Source organism: Convolutriloba macropyga, chromosome 4 (assembly GCF_964194025.1).
Source record: "Convolutriloba macropyga chromosome 4, txConMacr16.3, whole genome shotgun sequence".
In the NCBI taxonomy this organism is placed as follows: Eukaryota; Metazoa; Xenacoelomorpha; order Acoela; family Convolutidae; genus Convolutriloba; species Convolutriloba macropyga.
Genome location: NC_134471.1, coordinates 75792748 through 75810770, shown reverse-complemented (window position 1 = coordinate 75810770; position 18023 = coordinate 75792748). Strand labels below are relative to the sequence as shown.

General features: G+C 32.8%; 2 protein-coding genes across 3 annotated transcripts in view; both read right to left on the bottom strand.

Annotated features, from left to right (window-relative positions):
• The window catches only part of LOC142337902 (uncharacterized), a 519657-nt gene that overhangs the window by 19490 nt on the left and 482144 nt on the right, over positions 1-18023 (bottom strand). Inside the window, exons 8-10 of the mRNA XM_075387534.1 lie at positions 9045-9158; positions 3696-3790; positions 2737-2863 (exon numbers count right to left, since the gene is read on the bottom strand). Coding sequence (XP_075243649.1) covers positions 2737-2863; positions 3696-3790; positions 9045-9158 — 336 coding nt within the window. The remainder of the gene's footprint in view (positions 1-2736; positions 2864-3695; positions 3791-9044; positions 9159-18023) is intronic.
• Positions 1-18023, bottom strand: part of LOC142337910 (uncharacterized) — a 218721-nt gene that overhangs the window by 57289 nt on the left and 143409 nt on the right. The gene's annotated exons all lie outside the window — the stretch shown is intronic.

Here is an 18023-nt window from a genome sequence, read left to right as displayed (position 1 = left end):
AGGATTACTACTCTTGGAGGCGCCCAATGACAAGAAAAAAACGTTTAGCTGCAAACTCAAAAAAAACAATTAATGGATTTAATCTTGATTCCTCGAAAACCACTGGACCTGTCAATGCTGAGACTAAGGTGAACGAATTCGAATAATATTGAAAAACTAGAAACTAATGTTAAAGTCACAACTAAATAAGCTACAGTTAAAGTCAAATGTTTGAAAACAGAGGTAATTCTTCAAAAAAGTCAAATTTCAACACATGGACACTTTTGTTCCAAAAAATATTGTAATAAAACTAATTTGCTTTGGACAGCGGTAAAGGGCACAAGACAAATATAATTGCAAAATTTTTTTGAGAGGAATTAAAGACGTCCGTATCACTCCGTTACAAATACTCCTTTCCTGGCAAAAAAATGATCTTCAGTTGAAATATAATGTTTCCAATTTTCGTGTCTGTCTTCTGTTATTGTCAAATGACTTTTATAGGTGTTGGGGGATTGTATACCTTTTTTGTTCCTGCCCCGCTTCGAATTTTTAATTTGCTTTTCTAGATTTCTTTTATTAATCGTATTTTGACCATGAAGTAATATAGAGCTGTTAGATTTTTGTTAACCATAAAAATTGCCATTCTAGAACTGAGTAAATCTTCTCTAACATCGCAGATTTTTTTATTATATTTTGCATGCGAAATCTTTTCCACAAAAGTCTGGTAATCCAAATCAAATTACCGCTCTTAACGCGGATATGGGTTCTTTTTGCTTTTCATCAAGCCGCTTAATTTCAGTAAAATAATCAGTTTTGGCGATTGCTTCACATTAGATTCGATGAAAACATTAACAAAAGTTTCAATAACGAGTGTTTGTAAACTCAAAGGACTGTTTCCTATTGGATTGAAATTAATCAATGCTCATGTTGTTTTCACGCTTTGTTCAATTGTGGTGAGATTGATAAATCACCACTCCCATTTCTTAGGTGATTACGAACTAAAACTGTTCTGTTTGTCGAGTCTACTTTGAGCGGTCAATTTTCTGTTCTGGAGAGGTGTTGGCACTCAAACAATTCTTCGAAAAAATGAATTGCTCGCTCAGAAATTCTATGAAAAGTTCATTGAAAAAAAAACAGCTTCAAAGGATCTGCTAGGACAACTGAAATGAAAAAAAAATTGTTTAAAAATCTTGAGGAAAATGAATTTCAACCAATTTATTTTGTTTTAAACCAGTTTTTTTTCTTTTATAAAATTCATGGATCACAGTTCTTTCTTTATATAGTTACACAGTCTTTGATTTTTAAATCTACAACAGATTCGTTTTTTTCTTAAAATAATATACAGGATACTTTCAGATAAATATTTTAGGAAAACGAAAGTTTTCATTATTGTGCTTTTAGATTAGACTGCTTCTTATGTAAAAGAATGTTGACAACAACTTGAACATAACATGTCTGTGTATCCCTAAAAGTGGACAAAAAGAATTGAAGCACAACTGTGTTTCCTCTTCAATATTCAATTCTGCCATTCTATTAGGAAAGAGGCAACTGTTTGTTAATTTGAAAACAAGCATATTTGAAATCGTTGTTTCAGAAATAGTTGCTCCGAGACTATTTTAATTTACAGTTTTTTCGTATGTTGAGTTTCAAAAATCATAGATTTGATGAAAAAAAATTGCAAGCTGTCAAATTAAACGGCCAGGGCTTGGCAAGGTAATGCAAATACAAGATTCAGCAATACGAAGTTTTCATTTTGATTCTGAATATCTCATTGTTAGATTTAAAAATTGAAGTCAATAATTAGTGCAATTTGTGCGTTGTTGTTTCATGAAAAGCAGAACAAGGCCGTTCAACTGGCTTTTTGAAAACGAGAGAATGTCAAATTCTAAATATTATTCTGATACTGGTCATCAATTTCTAGAACCCTGGGACCTATTGATGAACTCTCGAGTAGACTTCACGTTATACTGCACGATTTATAACATACTACAAAATGCAAACAAACGTTCCTTCTACTTGAGAACATATTATTATTATTAATGTTATCTGTCCAACTAAAAATACTTATTCTAAACTCATTTTTGATTTCACATTTCTCTCATATTCGGAAGAAACAGGAAATTTCTGGTAGGAACAATTTTCGAACGGAACAGAGCCACCGTTGCCAATCCCACTTGCTGCGTCTGGGAAATAAACCCCCACCCAAAAACACCTATGTTTAAATACGAAATATACCCCCAAGGAAATAAACCCCAATTTGAAATTTGAGTTTTAGTCATGATAAATTATTCGGATGTGATAGTTTCATATCAAGTTCCACGGGTCCGTAAGGCATGGCCATGGTACGTGAGGCATAGCCAAAATCTAAAGCGAAGCTCTTTAATAGTCAAGTGGGGTTTATTTCCGTGGGGGTTTTTTCAGTGGGTGTTTATTTCCGTGGAGGTTTTTCAGTGGGGGTTTCTTTCCATGGGGGTTTATTTCGTTTCTAAAATTAAGTGAGGTGTTTTCCATGAGTTTTTTTTCTAAAACTGCCGCTTGCTGAGTATAGATTGTAGATGGACTTGAGCGCAGTTGTATATTATCTAGCCTTTTGACAACACTAATTTGACAAGATCTGCTTGGGAAAAGAAAAATAAACAAGTTGAATAGCTGTAGTCTAGGTGACAGAAGGCACTTTTTTCTAGAGCCAATTTGTTCATGATGGGAAAAATGAATGATTACAGGTTTTTTCATGTTGTTAAAGTATGTATGAATTACCTTCTCCTCCTTCTGCCCCTGCCTCTCCACTCTTCCCCTTTCCTGCTCCCTCTCCCCCTTCCTCGCCCTCCTCCCCTCCCTCCCCATCAGCTCCACTCAATTTGGACCCTTTCGTCCCTTTTCCAGCCTAAAACACATCCACATTGCTAAAAACAAAACCTGAGCAAATTTGTAGTTTTGGCTGAAAAATATTTTCTGATTTTTCTGTTCCGTTTTCAATTGTTTTTCTTCTACTCTCAGTTACTGGAGTTTGGATTTTGAAAAATATGTGACATTACAGTCAAAATAATAGTGAGTTTGAACTTCCCGGGTCGAGGTGTCACCGCTAAAAGATGTAAGATTTGCGGTGAATTTGAGTAAAAAATGTAAGATTTGCGCTCAATGCGCTCAAAACTTTTAAGCGGTGATTTTTTTTCATCGCTTATGCGGTGAAAAAAAAATTTCACCGCTAAAAATTGCAATTCTTACAAAAATTCACCGCTAAACTCACCACTAATCTTAAAAAATTTGTCATTGGAAAAGTTGTTTTAAAAACATGCAAGAATACTGCTGAATGATCAGCAACCTCTTAAAATTAAAAAAGATATAATACTATAATGTATATCTGAGGCGTATTGGTTGAAACGAAACTTTCGGCACCCTTTATGACCTCCACAATTCGCCAAAAATGACTTAAAACAACTTGTTGGTTTTGAAATGTTATGTCTCTGCACTAACAAATTCTATAGTTTGTCAGATTTTCAACTTTTGGAACTTCAAAACCTGCAAAGTGCGCGATTCGAGTCCGCTAAATTCACTGCAAAATTCTGGCTTATATCTTGAACCGCTTTTTCTCACTGACCTAATCAGAGTCACTTTAACTATACAGCTACAATTACCAGCCATGCTTAAAGATGAACGTTTAAAACAACCTTAAATTCTGATATAAACAAGGACAGGTGTCCATCTGTTTTTACTACCTTGCTTTTGCCCCCCTTAGCAGCTGAGGTCTTGCTCAGTTTGTCACTCACTCTCTCTGAATCCTTCTTCTTCTGTCCCGCTGGCGTGTCAGGGGCTAAAAAGAACATCAAAGCAATATTCACGAGATATTTTGTTTATTCTTTGCCATTCTGTTCGGTAGTACACATCAACATCACTGGCCAATGTTGGAGTATATGTCAAAATGGAGTATACATACTCAATTTTTTCGGGCTTTTTGACGACCCAGGTTTTATGATTAGAGTTCTAAGCGTGTTTGGAAACGAGTGACACTAGTATAGTTCAGATCAAATAAGTTTACAATTACCCTTTCCCACAAATATCTAATTACGAAACTGAAAGAAAAGCTAATTACTGATTAATTTCAGGAATGTCCCTCTCGATACTTATTGTGGGTTAAGAAGACAATAAGTGGTTTTGAAAATACCAATAGAACTGTTCACAAGAACAATTAAGATTTGAATTTGGTCTCAGGAAATTACTAATAAAGTTCGGCCAATAAAGTTTAGGCGGCTCTTTTCTGTTATTGCCCCAACAGCCTTATGTAGCCAGTCTATTTTTATCCCTCAATTATGTTCTTCTTGGCCCTTAGACATCCGTTATTTTAGTCATAATATGTTGCCGGTACCGGTAGACGAATGGATGATATTCGTATCCGGTTGTCAAGAAAAATTAGTGCCATAAAGCTATTCCCGTGAAGGAAAAGCGTTAAAAATTAGAAACACATATTATTCTTTGTCCGCTTACATTATTAGCAAAGTTCAATTACCGCATACGTCTTAATTTCAAAACTTCGCTGCATAATTAAAATGTAAACGCCGTTTGTATATAATTGTATATGTAAGTTTATAAAATGCAAAAAATATGCTATAACTTGTATAAGTGGGGGTGCAAATGGACGTGGGGGGCAATAACAGAAAAAAGCCGCTTGGGCTGAGAAATGCAAAACGCAGAATTCATTATTGCTCACGCGAAAAATTAAATTGGTAACATAAACTGACTCATTCGGATGACTTCCTATCGAACGAACCACAAGGCAAATAATTTAGAAGGGGGACAAAAGCTAAAACAAAATTATTGTGGGAAAACTTCTGGCTATAGAGGCTCGAACCCGCAGGCCTCTCGAACAATCATCTGGGCATTAACCAGTGCGCTACACGGGCTGAACACAGTGACTGCTCTCAATTGGTTTTATTATAGCAACAGCCTTAAACTTTAAATGCCCGCAGCTGATTTCGCTTAAAAAAATATGTCAAGCGTGAAAAGTCACTCGAGGAATGTAAGCAAAAACATTGCATGAAAAGACACACATTCAAAATATTTGCTTCAAATTTGTTCAAGAACCTTGTTAAAAGACATGCTCAAAACGATTCATAATTGCAGCAAATTCTCTCGAACCTCATAAACTAAAAACAATCTTTAAGCATTCAACACAATCATTTTCATATATCATTCTTCAAAGTTTTTCAGTAGCATTGCTATTTTAGATACCATTTTTGTATAGTCTTGGCTGAGTGATTAAAAATTAAAAATTTGTCTTTATTTCGGAATCGAATATGGTGCGATATTGAATCAAAAGATAGTTCCAAAAAACTCTCACTAAATCATTTTTTAATTGACAGTAAGTCTCATTTTTTTGAAATAAATTAAATCCAATCCAAATTTTTCACTGCATTCAAAATGTGTTTGTGGAAGTACCTCGTTGTCCTCAAAATACGCTATCACTTGCTCTCATAGCAGAGTTATGTCCATAGTTCCTGTTAAGGAGATTTAAACTAAATTTTTGGTTTTTCAGGATTGTAATTTGACGAGGAGCATCACGGAAGAAATTCACGAACTTTTTACCATCCTTGCCATTATTGTAGGTAAAACCGTTCTTCAATATGAACGCCGGCTTTCAAGAAAAAAAATAAATTTTGGAAATTTTTAATTGAGACTCATAATGATCTGGAGTCGACTAATGTCAATATAGACCGAATCAACTTCGTCTCACTCATTCTACGACATTGAAGAAGTAAGAACATTGCTCTTGCTTTATTTTGTTGTGAGTACCAAATAATTAACATAACCGACTGAGGTCGGAAATATTGCTCTCAAAAGATTGGCGAGCGGTTGACTTCGTCAGTAGCTAGCTACGATTTAGGGAGGCTGGCTTTAGTTTAATTGCAAGATCGAATTGCATATTTAGAGCCTAGTAGGCCTAAAGTCTCTAAAAGCCCTCAACTCCCTCCGGCTATTACCTGTTTATCCCATTTTTGAGGACAAAATCGAGAACTATTCTGCACTTTGATTGGCTTTGATTATGCATTATAGAATGGGTATTTAAACCAACAAGGCGGCTCGGTAATGTGCAATGGCACATAAAGTTCCGAACCCGCCCATCCACAATTTTGGCATAATTGTCTACCAAATGAGGAACAGATAGAAAAACCCAAAAATTATTTTTTGGGAATCCCAAAAAAGCCCAAGTATTTTTCAAAAAAATTGTGTATGAACGAAAAGATAGCCTCCAAAGCAAACAACACTGTGGAATAAAAATTGAAGCATTAGATTGCTGTAATATGCCAATATTAAGAAAGCGAGTCGAGACGAACAGCAAAATCAAACAGCAACAACAACAAACATTAATTACATCAAAAACTTTATGTCCGTTTTAAAAAACAAAAAAATAATAACAAAGTAAGCATACCGTCAGATAAACCTAAAAATAAACAAAATAATTTTTAAATCACCAAGAAAGATATGGACCAGTCCATAAAAAGGTTCGGTAACAATTAGACAAAAATGAACAAAAACAGTAAAGTTAAAAATTTTGCTATTTTTTTTATAAAACAATTAACTTAAAAGTAATAAAAACCATCAGAAATCAAGTATATTATCCCAAAGGTTTACATTTACCAATGCTTCTACAGAGGGGCATTAGGACCTCCTTATTCATATTATTAAGCGGCTGAGAAGATCAACAAAAAACAACAAAAAAAATTCAATTGAAATTTGTCAGAAAACGCTGTCAAAACCGTCAAGCCATATTTTGGCCCTAAAAAAATATTTGCTTGCTCCATCTTCAAGCACCAATAATGTAGTATGTAGCCATTTATTAGTGAGACTAGGTAACAAGTAGGCAAAAAAGAGGAAAGGGCAGAAGTATGTAATAATTTTGATTTTTTTCGAAACAAAATTATATCCAAAGTCATGAAAGACTTTATTTACAAAATAAAATATTTATATAAGGTTGTTTATTCTTCCAAAGGAAGCCTTTGAGACCTGGAATTATCCAGAATATGTCTTGCGTCTACAAAAAGGACGTCAAATATGACAAAAATCAAAATTCATTTACTTTTTTTGTGAAAAACCGGTGTCGAAGTCAGTAAGGTCATAACGCATTCTTTAAAAAAAATGATTTTGGGACATCGATCTCTTCTGACCCCTTCCTTTGACACCCATAATGTCAAATTTGACCTGTGATTAAAGGAAATTAGGCAACAAAAAGAAAAATAAAAAACAAAAATTCAATTGAAACTTGCCAGAAAACGCTGTCAAATCCGTCAAGCCTTATTTTGGCCCCCAAAATATAATCCATTGCGCCTTCTTCCAACACCAATAATTTAGTATGTGGCCATTTATTAATGAGACTAGGTAACAAGTAGACAAAAAAGAGAAAAGGGCAAAAGTATGAAATATTTAAATAGGGTCGTTTATTCATCCAAAGGAATTTTTTGAGACCTGCAATTATCCAGAATATGTCTTGTGTCTACAAAAAGAACGTAAAATAAGACAAAAATTGAATTAATTTACTTTTTTGTGAAAACTCGGTGTCGAATTCAGTAAGGTCATAACGCATTCTTTAAAAAAACAGATTTTGGGACATCAATCCCTTTTGACACCTTCCCTTGACACCCATAGTGAAATATTTGACCTGTAATTAAAGGAGATTAGGTAAAAAAAAAGAAAAATAAAAAGAACATAACTTCGAAGTTAAAAATTTTTTTTTTTAGTTTTGGAAAACGATTGGTTTCAAAGTCATGAAAGCCATCAGCTATCTACTATTATCAGAATTTTGGCTCATCTATTTCTTCATGAAAAGCCAGTGAAACCTATCACTATACAGGAAGCTTCATACGACCGAAACAACGAAGTAAAAATGACAGTTAAAGACAAATTTAAAAAATTCAATTCATTTCTTCAAGAAAGAAGTGTCGAGGCCGTTAAAACGATAACCTACATCTGTCAGGATTTTAATATATTCAATTGAGCTTTATTTTGAACGCTAATAATCTGATATGAGATCTGTCAATAATGTGATAATGTGACTAGAAAACGTGAAAAAATATGACAAGAAAACACAAAGTTTAATTCAGTAGAATGAAGAAGCATTCTTTATTTGCTGACACTAAGCTAAAAGTCGACCAAATTAAGAAAAAAATAGAGGAAAAGTTCATTAAGCCATCATTTCTGTAAAAATCAATTATTTTTCAAAGTCGAAACCATCATAAACTTTCAAGTAAAAAACTAAATTCATTAGCTTGTAGCTGCTTAGGAAGCCAATTGGACCTATCACTCCTGAGTTTTAATTTGATATGTTCTGTTCTTTATTTTAAAAAAAGGTCTTTTTTCAAGAAAAAGACCGACTGAACACAATCCGAATTCTTTTTGGATTGTAACAGTCCAAGATTGGCCCAAAACCAGCCCTGCTAATGCTTATTGTCCGTTAGGAAAAGTTGATTTTCGAATGTTGTAGATATAGATAATTTGTTAGTTGAAAACTCAAAAATAAATTCTGCGTTTTTGATAATCAACGAGTAATAGCCCCTTTCTGAGTCTACAATGATTGTATTAGTGTTGTTTGGGTGTATACTGTCGGCAAATTTAATCAAAATGGACTAAAGTAGCTTATTTCGCTGTTTTTGATGAAAAAGGCTGAGTTTTTGACCAAAAAAATAAATCAGAATAATCAACAAAGCTTGTTTGTCTTTAAAAGTGAAATCAACGACACTATTCTTTAAAATTTTAACAAATTTTAGCAAACTTGGCCAAAAATTTGGCAAAAATTTCGGAAAATGTGAATAAAAACATCGTGAATTCACTCTACTTTTCTCAGGAGTTTAATCCTCGATAACTCTCTGTAGAAAACGAAAATTTAAAAAATTTTTTTAATTCCATAATCTACGCTGGACGAGCTTTCTAATGATACCACTCACAACTCTCTACGATGATTAAATCGATTGGCGAAAATTGACTGAACAAAAAAAACCCATTTGAGTATATAGTTCCTCTCCCCTCAAGATGGGTCGGAACAACTAGTTTAATTTTGGAATGACTTCGCAACTTACAGTTGTCATCGTCTCCCATCTTCTCAATTTTGGCATCTGCGTCCCCTCCTTTTCCCAGTTCGTCCAGCAGCTTTTTAAGTTCATCAAGGTCAACCTCTGGCTTCGGTTTACCTCCTAGTCAAATCAAAAACATCAGAATTAAATAATAAAAATTCTGGCAGCATTTCACAATACCAAAGTTTTGATCTAATTTTTAGATCAAATTTAGATCTTACTTTGATCTAATCAAGAATTAGTTCTTATTTCGATTGTTTCAGAAAGCTAACAAAATTTTTCATGGTATCAATTAAGCTAGCTTTTTTTAGCGGTGTCGCAACGGGGTATTCAAAAACATTAATGAAAATGTGCTTTCGTGAGAAAAACTTTTAAGACAATTTTTGAGCACAATTGCAGTCAGTTCGGTTAAACTTTAATTTTTATTTCTCAATTCTCGATTTCTTTTGCAAAAATCTTGGAAAACCAGGAAGAAAAAGTTCATTCGATACACATTTAATTGTTAACATGTTTTCATGATTTTCTGAGACATATTGGGAAAATAATAATGATACCTCATTGAAAAAATAAGAAAATTAATACGTATTGAACACGTCCCAAAAACAAAAGTGCCTATGAAAAACAACGGCTGTCTGCTCATCTGGTCCAACCTTGTGATTTGGAAAAAATGGGATTAAAGAAACATTTTTGTTTAATTTGATCACAATTTACACCAAATTGAATTTGTACCTAATTGTCATAACAAAAATCGAATTCAGTCAGTAAAGAGCCCATCAATACGATGTGCCATTAACAGATTCAAATACTATTAAGATTCTAATTTTAAGATTCATAAAACTTGCATCGAATTTCAGCACCTACGACTTAGAGCATTGAAGTATCCGGTTTTCGATGTAACAAGTTTTGGTACTTTTTTGTTTTGTTTTGAAAGACAGGAAACTGGAAGATCTCAATATTCTTCATTTAATTGTTTCATCTTTCCTTTGATTGATGTTTATGTATAGCTAAAGTTTCCAAGGAATTTCATAAAAATTTCTTCTTTGAAAAGATAACTCTCCTTCTGAAAAGCCTCATTGATTTACCTAATCTTTTCTTTTTTGATTTCTCAGAATTTTTTTTACTTGGTAGTTGCGTTTTTCTAACAATAGTTGTGTTTTTTTAATAGAACAGGTTGCAATCGAATTATATTTTTACTAAAAATTAACACGACCTGAACTGTAGAATAAAAAATATTTTATTGGATCCTTTGGTTTAAATTTGGTCTGAACTATTTATAAGTTTTTTGTAAAATAATTGCTATTTGCCCATCTGATCCAAGATTTTTAGCTTCATTCTAATTATTAGGCTTTTAAACAGACCTTGCTCAACCAACATTTGGAAAACAATTTAGAAATTAGACAGTTTTTGCCCAAGATGCAAGATAAACTTTATCCATCGAATCGGGAAAAATTATAGGTGAGCTTTGGTGAACTATATAGATGCAAATTCAAAAACAAGATAAGTAGAATACAGAGGGAACGCGTCAGTGAAGGCACTACAAAGTTAACCTTCCGCATCCGCTGTGTCTTTTTTGGTGCTTTTTTTATTATCATTATAAAGCAAGAAATTTTCTAACTCTGGTTTGTCCGCAGTTTTGAGTCAAAACAAAGTGACTTGAAATTAATAACAATTTCAAGTCTCACGCAGTATCAGTAAAAAAAGTTAATAAATAGACGAAATGATGAAGCAAAATCAGAACTATCAAATACACAAAATAACTTACAACCTAACAAGTTTTTAAAGACATACTTCTTAATTGAGGGTTTGTCGGACGATTTTAGTTCCTCAGGAAGGTCAAATAAATTTCAAATCAAAAAGTCAAAAAATTTGGAAAAAAGGGTAGTAAAACAATTCAATAGTCGCAATGTTTGCAGAAACTTGATAAAACGCAACACTTTTTGGTAAGACAAATGTTTCTGAAGCATGATTTCATATAGGAGGATTTCAATGAATTCTTGCTTGATTTGCATTCTTTCACTCTGTGGCACGCAGAGAACTAAGCAACCCTTCTTAATAATTTTTTGTGCAATAATTTTTCAGCGTAAAAGGTAGACATCTGGTGGCGTGCTAAAAGCAGTAGTGCAAAGAGGCCAGACCCTGATTAAAACGATAATTTTAGGTTGGAAAAGGTTTCAATGTTTTCTCGAAAACGATAAATCTTTCTTTCCGAAGGCTAAAAATTGCAGTCCTTTCAAATTTTTTTTATAATTTCATCACTGAAAACTTATCAAGTTTAAATGAATGACCGCTTTTTCAAGGCGAATTTTTAGGGACTATGGTTAAAAAAATTTTACTAATTTGTTCTGCAAATGTTTCAAATTTCGCAGAGCCATTTTACACTAAATCTTACAACATAGCCGGCAGATTGCCGGAAAATAGCCGCGATAAACGCTTGTGGCCTTCCATGTATTGAAAAAAGATCGACCACCAGTCCTTTAATAAAGCACTACACTTTTTGGGTTAGATTCGGACTGTCAATTTCTTGACATATACGGTCTATAGGGAAAAAGCCTAAGAGTGTTTTATCAAAATTGATATTCGAAATCAAAAACTCAAGACTAATACTCAAAAACTAGGGCATATAAGTTTGGCACTACTTAGATGCACACTATTGATCCTTTACTAAAATGTTCAAAAAATTTAAAGTTCCATGAGTGAGTTCAAAAGTCATTTTTTTAGTGAGGTAAGTCACATAATTGACCTAAAAGCAGAAATGACGTGACGTACACAAATTTTAACTGCAAAACAATAGAAGTCATTGAAGTCAATTCCAAGAAGTCAATTCCAAGAAGTCAGGTCGTAAGAATCATCGATGGAGATGACGAATTAAAAAACATAGCCGGTAGAATACCGGAAACGAATACCGGTGGGGTGGCAGGTATGTTGGGGGGAGTAGGTACGGGGGGAGGGTTAGGTATGGGGGGTTAGGTACGTTGGGGGGGGGGGGGGTTAGGTACGCGGGGGGTTAGGTATGTGGGGGGGGGTTAGTTTTTTTGGGGGCGGGCTAGGCAGTTAAATGGGATCAAGTTTTCTCAAATTGACCTCTTCACCTTGAGTTACAGACTGTTACCAATTGCTATACATTACAAACTAAGCTATTGTTAAAGTCCAATGTTCAAAAACAGAAGTCAAAAATCAAAAACGGAGGAAAAAAAACTCGAATAGAAAGAAGTCAAAATTCAACAGACTTGCTTTCTGCTAAAAAAACCTGTAGAATATCAATACTCCTCTTCGAGTCGTAAAAAAACCACGATGTCCCCAATAATAGCCGCTATCGCTTCACGGTTATTAATCTTAACAGTTTTATACAGTACTCCCGCTCTTAGCCGTAATATGGATACTTTCAAAAATTATACTCGCTTTTCGTATGAAACAACAAAAAAAACAGCTCTTTGAATGTGATTAGATTCTTCAAATTTGCGGCCAATTTATGAGGAAAAAAGTATTGTTTTTCAAAAGAAAATTGATAAATGCAAGATGAGAACAAGAATTGATCTATCGGGATTTCGATTTTTGGACTTCCATCTGTAGAGTTTTTGAAAAATTTTCATTATTGAAGACTCGATTTTTAATAACAATAAATTACAACCAAGTCCAACCAAAAAGTTCAAGAATAGAGATTACTTTATAATGTATTTTATTTAATTGAACCAATTGTTATGAAAAATTGCTATACCATTGAGTGCCTACAAAGTTTTTAATTAAACAAGGAGGCTCGTTAATGTGCGTTCAAACATTGTGTTCCAACCCGAGCTCCTCAAATTTTTTGACTTAGTTGTCAACCAAAAGAAGAGATAACAAAAATAGATGTTTGAGTTTAAAACAATTGTTGTACAACCTAAATATTAATTGGATTTCGTAATGCCATGCCTCATTAGATTGCAAACGAGATCTGTTGTGAAAATGACAACAAAAAAAAACAAACAACATAATTAGCAAAAACAAAAATTTCACGGCAAAAACTGAAATCTAAATTTAAAACACCCTATCACAACGTCAAAATGCAGTCAGATAAAACCTTAAACACACAAATTTTATTTTTCTTAACTATACAGCAGATGGAATTTTTTCTTTATGAGACCAAGGTAACAGGTCGACAAAGAGAACGAATAATGAGGCGAAATTCAAAAATTTATCAACATTTTTTTTTAACGAGAAATTTCAAAAGTCTTAAAAATCATTAGTTTTAACTAATTAATCCATGACAAATTACTGAAACCTCCTTACAAAACCAAAAGGACTTGTCTTTGATTAGACTAAGCCATAGGAACGAACAAAAGAAAAATTCGAAAAATTACAAACGATTTGCGAAAACACAAACTATTGCTACCATTAAAATCATTAGCCATTATCTGAAAATTATGTATTTTTAATTCAATTGTTTTTTCTAATATTTCAGCTGAGAGATTAAATAATTTTACTCAAACTTATTTGAGGACTTAAACTGAGAGATTAAATAAGTTTACTTGGGCCACATTTGAAATACATTGCGATCTGCTATTACGCGATTGCGCTGAAAGAAGAGAAAAAGAAACACAAAAATTGACCATCCACAAAACGTTTAGAAGAACGCATATTGTCCAACAAACAAGACGTCAGTGACAAAAAATATCATCAGAGATTTTTTTTTAAATACAAGAAAATAGATGGGACCGCTAAATGATGAAAAACTGAAAAGTTTGAAACTAATTGAAAATGTATATCATAAACTTTCAGACTCTTCGCTGTAAACTGACCGCTTTGGGTAACATCATTCATTGAATCCTCAATAACAAACTTACGAGACTGGTAAGCTTTTTACGGCTATTAAAATATCAAAAACAAACAGACAAAAACAGCAAATTCAATTAAAAAATTGAGCAAGAAAAGTGCCGAAGGCGTTAATAAATGAACTTTTCAGTTGAAACTTTTCTAGTATCAATTAATTTTTTAACTGCAATCGGATTCTTAATTTTTTAACAATGTGACTTTAAAAAATCAACAAATATCAACAAATACATTGAAACCACAAAATTTTTGAAAAAAAACCCTTAATATCAACGCCATTAAATTCAACAGCTTTCAACGGAAGTCAAAAAATACACAAAATATGTGCCAATGGGACGACAAGGATGTTTGTCATGCACAGGCATTCGAAAAGACATCGCAATAAGTCTTGTGACTATGAAAACAACAACAAAAACAAGCAGAAACCAAAATTTCAGTAGAAATGTGCGAGAAGAAAATGTCGAAGCCGTTTAAACCATAATTTTTTTTCTGTGAAAACTTTATCTCTTATCCACTGAACGTCTTCGCTAAGCCAATGGGAGCTATCAAGACTCGGATAATGTGATAAGAGTTCAAAAGCAACCAATAACACGAAAATATCCAAAAAAATTTTTGAAATCTCGTGTCATTGATGTCATATAACCATAAGTTAGAAGATAAAACCACTAACCATTTTATTTTTTGTTAAAATAGTAAGAAAGGGGGTCCTGCTAATACTGAGACTGACTAACAGTTCACGAAAAAAATTCAAAATTGTTTAATGTTCAAAAGAATTTTCGAAAAATTTCTTTTAAAGACTTAACAAGCATTAAAATCAATACCTTTCAACGGAAGTCATTAAATACACTCATATGTTCCCCGATTGAAAGAAAATGATGTTTATCATGCATAGGTATTCACAAAGACGTCGCAAAAAGTCTCATGACTAGGAAAACAACAACAAAAACAGGCAAAAGCCAAAAATTCAGTAGAAAAGTGCCAGAAAAAAGTGTGGAAGCCACTTAAACCATAAGTTTTTCTCTGATAAGTTTAAGTTTGATCCACTGAATGCCTTTTTTAAGCCCATGAGAGCTACCTATAATGTTATAAAAGTTCAAAAGTAACCAATAATACGAATATATCTAAAAACTTTTTTAAAGAATTTTTAATCTTGTGTCATTGAAGTCATTTAACCAATAGTTAGAAGATAAAACCACTAACCAGATAAAAATTGGTTGCAGGCTGCAGTAGGAAGTAAAAGGGGGCTGTCATCAGTGAGACTGAATTACAGCTCACGAAAAAAGTTTATGTTTGGTTAATGTTCAAAAAAAATTTTCGAAAAATTATTCTTAAAGGCTTAACAATAATTAGCTGTCCACTCAAGTCACCATATATGTTCACAAAATGCTCATTACGGAATATATTACACTTTTAGTCAATGAGTTTATGCCTTAGGACTCCAAAAAATTAGTAGAATTATAAATTCTCAAAAAGAAAATCAAAATCTCATTTATAATTACTAAAACTCAGAGTCGTCGCCAAAAAACAGGAGTGATTCCTAGAAAACAATTTATTCGTTCATTGGGTTTCATATGACTGTAAATGAGGTTTGTCATTAACGGAACCTCGATTTTTAAAGTGACTATTTTCTAGGTGACTTTAAAAACAAAAAAAATGAAAAGTTTTCTAAAAAAAAAAGCTCTCAATTAGAACTCGAATTTGGTTTTGATAGTGAACTTCCCTATGAGACCAGAACTAGTCTTTTTATCGCGATTAGTCTATTAGGAACCTAAAATAGATTCTTTTTGTGCTGTAAAAAGTAATTTTGAAATACTATTACAGAAAATCTCTTAAATTGATGAAAATTTACACTAAAAGTTAACCAAACCATGCCAAATATCTCGTGTTCACACAAAACTTCAATCCTCGATATCTCCTCGAAAAAAAACGAAATTAACAAAAAAATCTTTTTAATTTTGAATTTTACGGTGGACCAGCTTTTTAATGATACTACTCAAATTTCACTATGATTAATATATCGATCGGCCAAAATTGTCTGAACAAAAAAACCCATCTGAGTATATTGTTCCTCTCCCAACGAGTGGGGTTGTAACAACAAATTTGATTAACATGATTAAAAAACAGTTTTTGCTGAATTAAAGAAAAACACAACCATCTATTACTGGGCGAATTTCTCTCAAACAATCAAGTGTCGAAGGCATTAAAAAATGAAGTTTTCAGTTAAAATTTTTCTAGTTTCAAATATTTTTTAACTGCAATCGGATTCTTAATTTTTTAAACAATGTGACTTTAAAAAATCTACAAATATCAACAAATACATTGAAATCACAAAATTTTTGAAAAAAACCCTTAATATCAACGCCATTAAATTCAACAGCTTTCAACGGAAGTCAAAAAACACACAAAATATGTGCCAATGGGACGACAAGGATGTTTGTCATGCACAGGCATTCGAAAAGACATCGCAATAAGTCTTGTGACTATGAAAACAACAACAAAAACAAGCAGAAACCAAAATTTCAGTAGAAATGTGCGAGAAGAAAATGTCGAAGCCGTTTAAACCATAATTTTTTTTCTGTGAAAACTTTATCTCTTATCCACTGAACGTCTTCGCTAAGCCAATGGGAGCTATCAAGACTCGGATAATGTGATAAGAGTTCAAAAGCAACCAATAACACGAAAATATCCAAAAAAATTTTTGAAATCTCGTGTCATTGATGTCATATAACCATAAGTTAGAAGATAAAACCACTAACCATTTTATTTTTTGTTAAAATAGTAAGAAAGGGGGTCCTGCTAATACTGAGACTGACTAACAGTTCACGAAAAAAATTCAAAATTGTTTAATGTTCAAAAGAATTTTCGAAAAATTTCTTTTAAAGACTTAACAAGCATTAAAATCAATACCTTTCAACGGAAGTCATTAAATACACTCATATGTTCCCCGATTGAAAGACAATGATGTTTATCATGCATAGGTATTCACAAAGACGTCGCAATAAGTCTCATGACTAGGAAAACAACAACAAAAACAGGCAAAAGCCAAAAATTCAGTAGAAAAGTGCGAGAAAAAAGTGTGGAAGCCACTTAAACCATAAGTTTTTCTCTGATAAGTTTAAGTTTGATCCACTGAATGCCTTTTTTAAGCCCATGAGAGCTACCTATAATGTTATAAAAGTTCAAAAGTAACCAATAATACGAATATATCTAAAAACTTTTTTAAAGAATTTTTAATCTTGTGTCATTGAAGTCATTTAACCAATAGTTAGAAGATAAAACCACTAACCAGATAAAATTTGGTTGCAGGCTGCAGTAGGAAGTAAAAGGGGGCTGTCATCAGTGAGACTGAATTACAGTTCACGAAAAAAGTTTATGTTTGGTTAATGTTCAAAAAAATTTTCGAAAAATTATTCTTAAAGGCTTAACAATAATTAGCTGTCCACTCAAGTCACCATATATGTTCACAAAATGCTCATTACGGAATATATTACACTTTTAGTCAATGAGTTTATGCCTTAGGACTCCAAAAAATTAGTAGAATTATAAATCCTCAAAAAGAAAATCAAAATCTCATTTATAATTAGTAAAAACTCAGAGTCGTCGCCAAAAAACAGGAGTGATTCCTAGAAAACAATTTATTCGTTCATTGGGCTTCATATGACTGTAAATGAGGTTTGTCATTAACGGAACCTCGATTTTAAAAGTGACTATTTTCTAGGTGACTTTAAAAACAAAAAAAAATGAAAAAAAAAGCTCTCAATTAGAACTCGAATTTGGTTTTGATAGTGAACTTCCCTATGAGACCAGAACTAGTCTTTTTATCGCGATTAGTCTATTAGGAACCTAAAATAGATTCTTTTGTGGTGTGAAATGTAATTTTGAAATACTACTACAGAAAATCTCTTAAATTGATGAAAATTTACACTAAAAGTTAACCAAATCATGCCAAACATCTCGTGTTCACACAAAACTTCAATCATCGATATCTCCTCGAAAAAAAACGAAATTAACAAAAAAACTTTTTAATTTTGAATTTTACGGTGGACCAGCTTTTTAATGATACTACTCAAATTTCTCTATGATTAATATATCGATCGGCCAAAATTGTCTGAACAAAAAACCCATCTGAGTATATAGTTCCTCTCCCAACGAGTGGGGTTGTAACAACAAATTTGATTA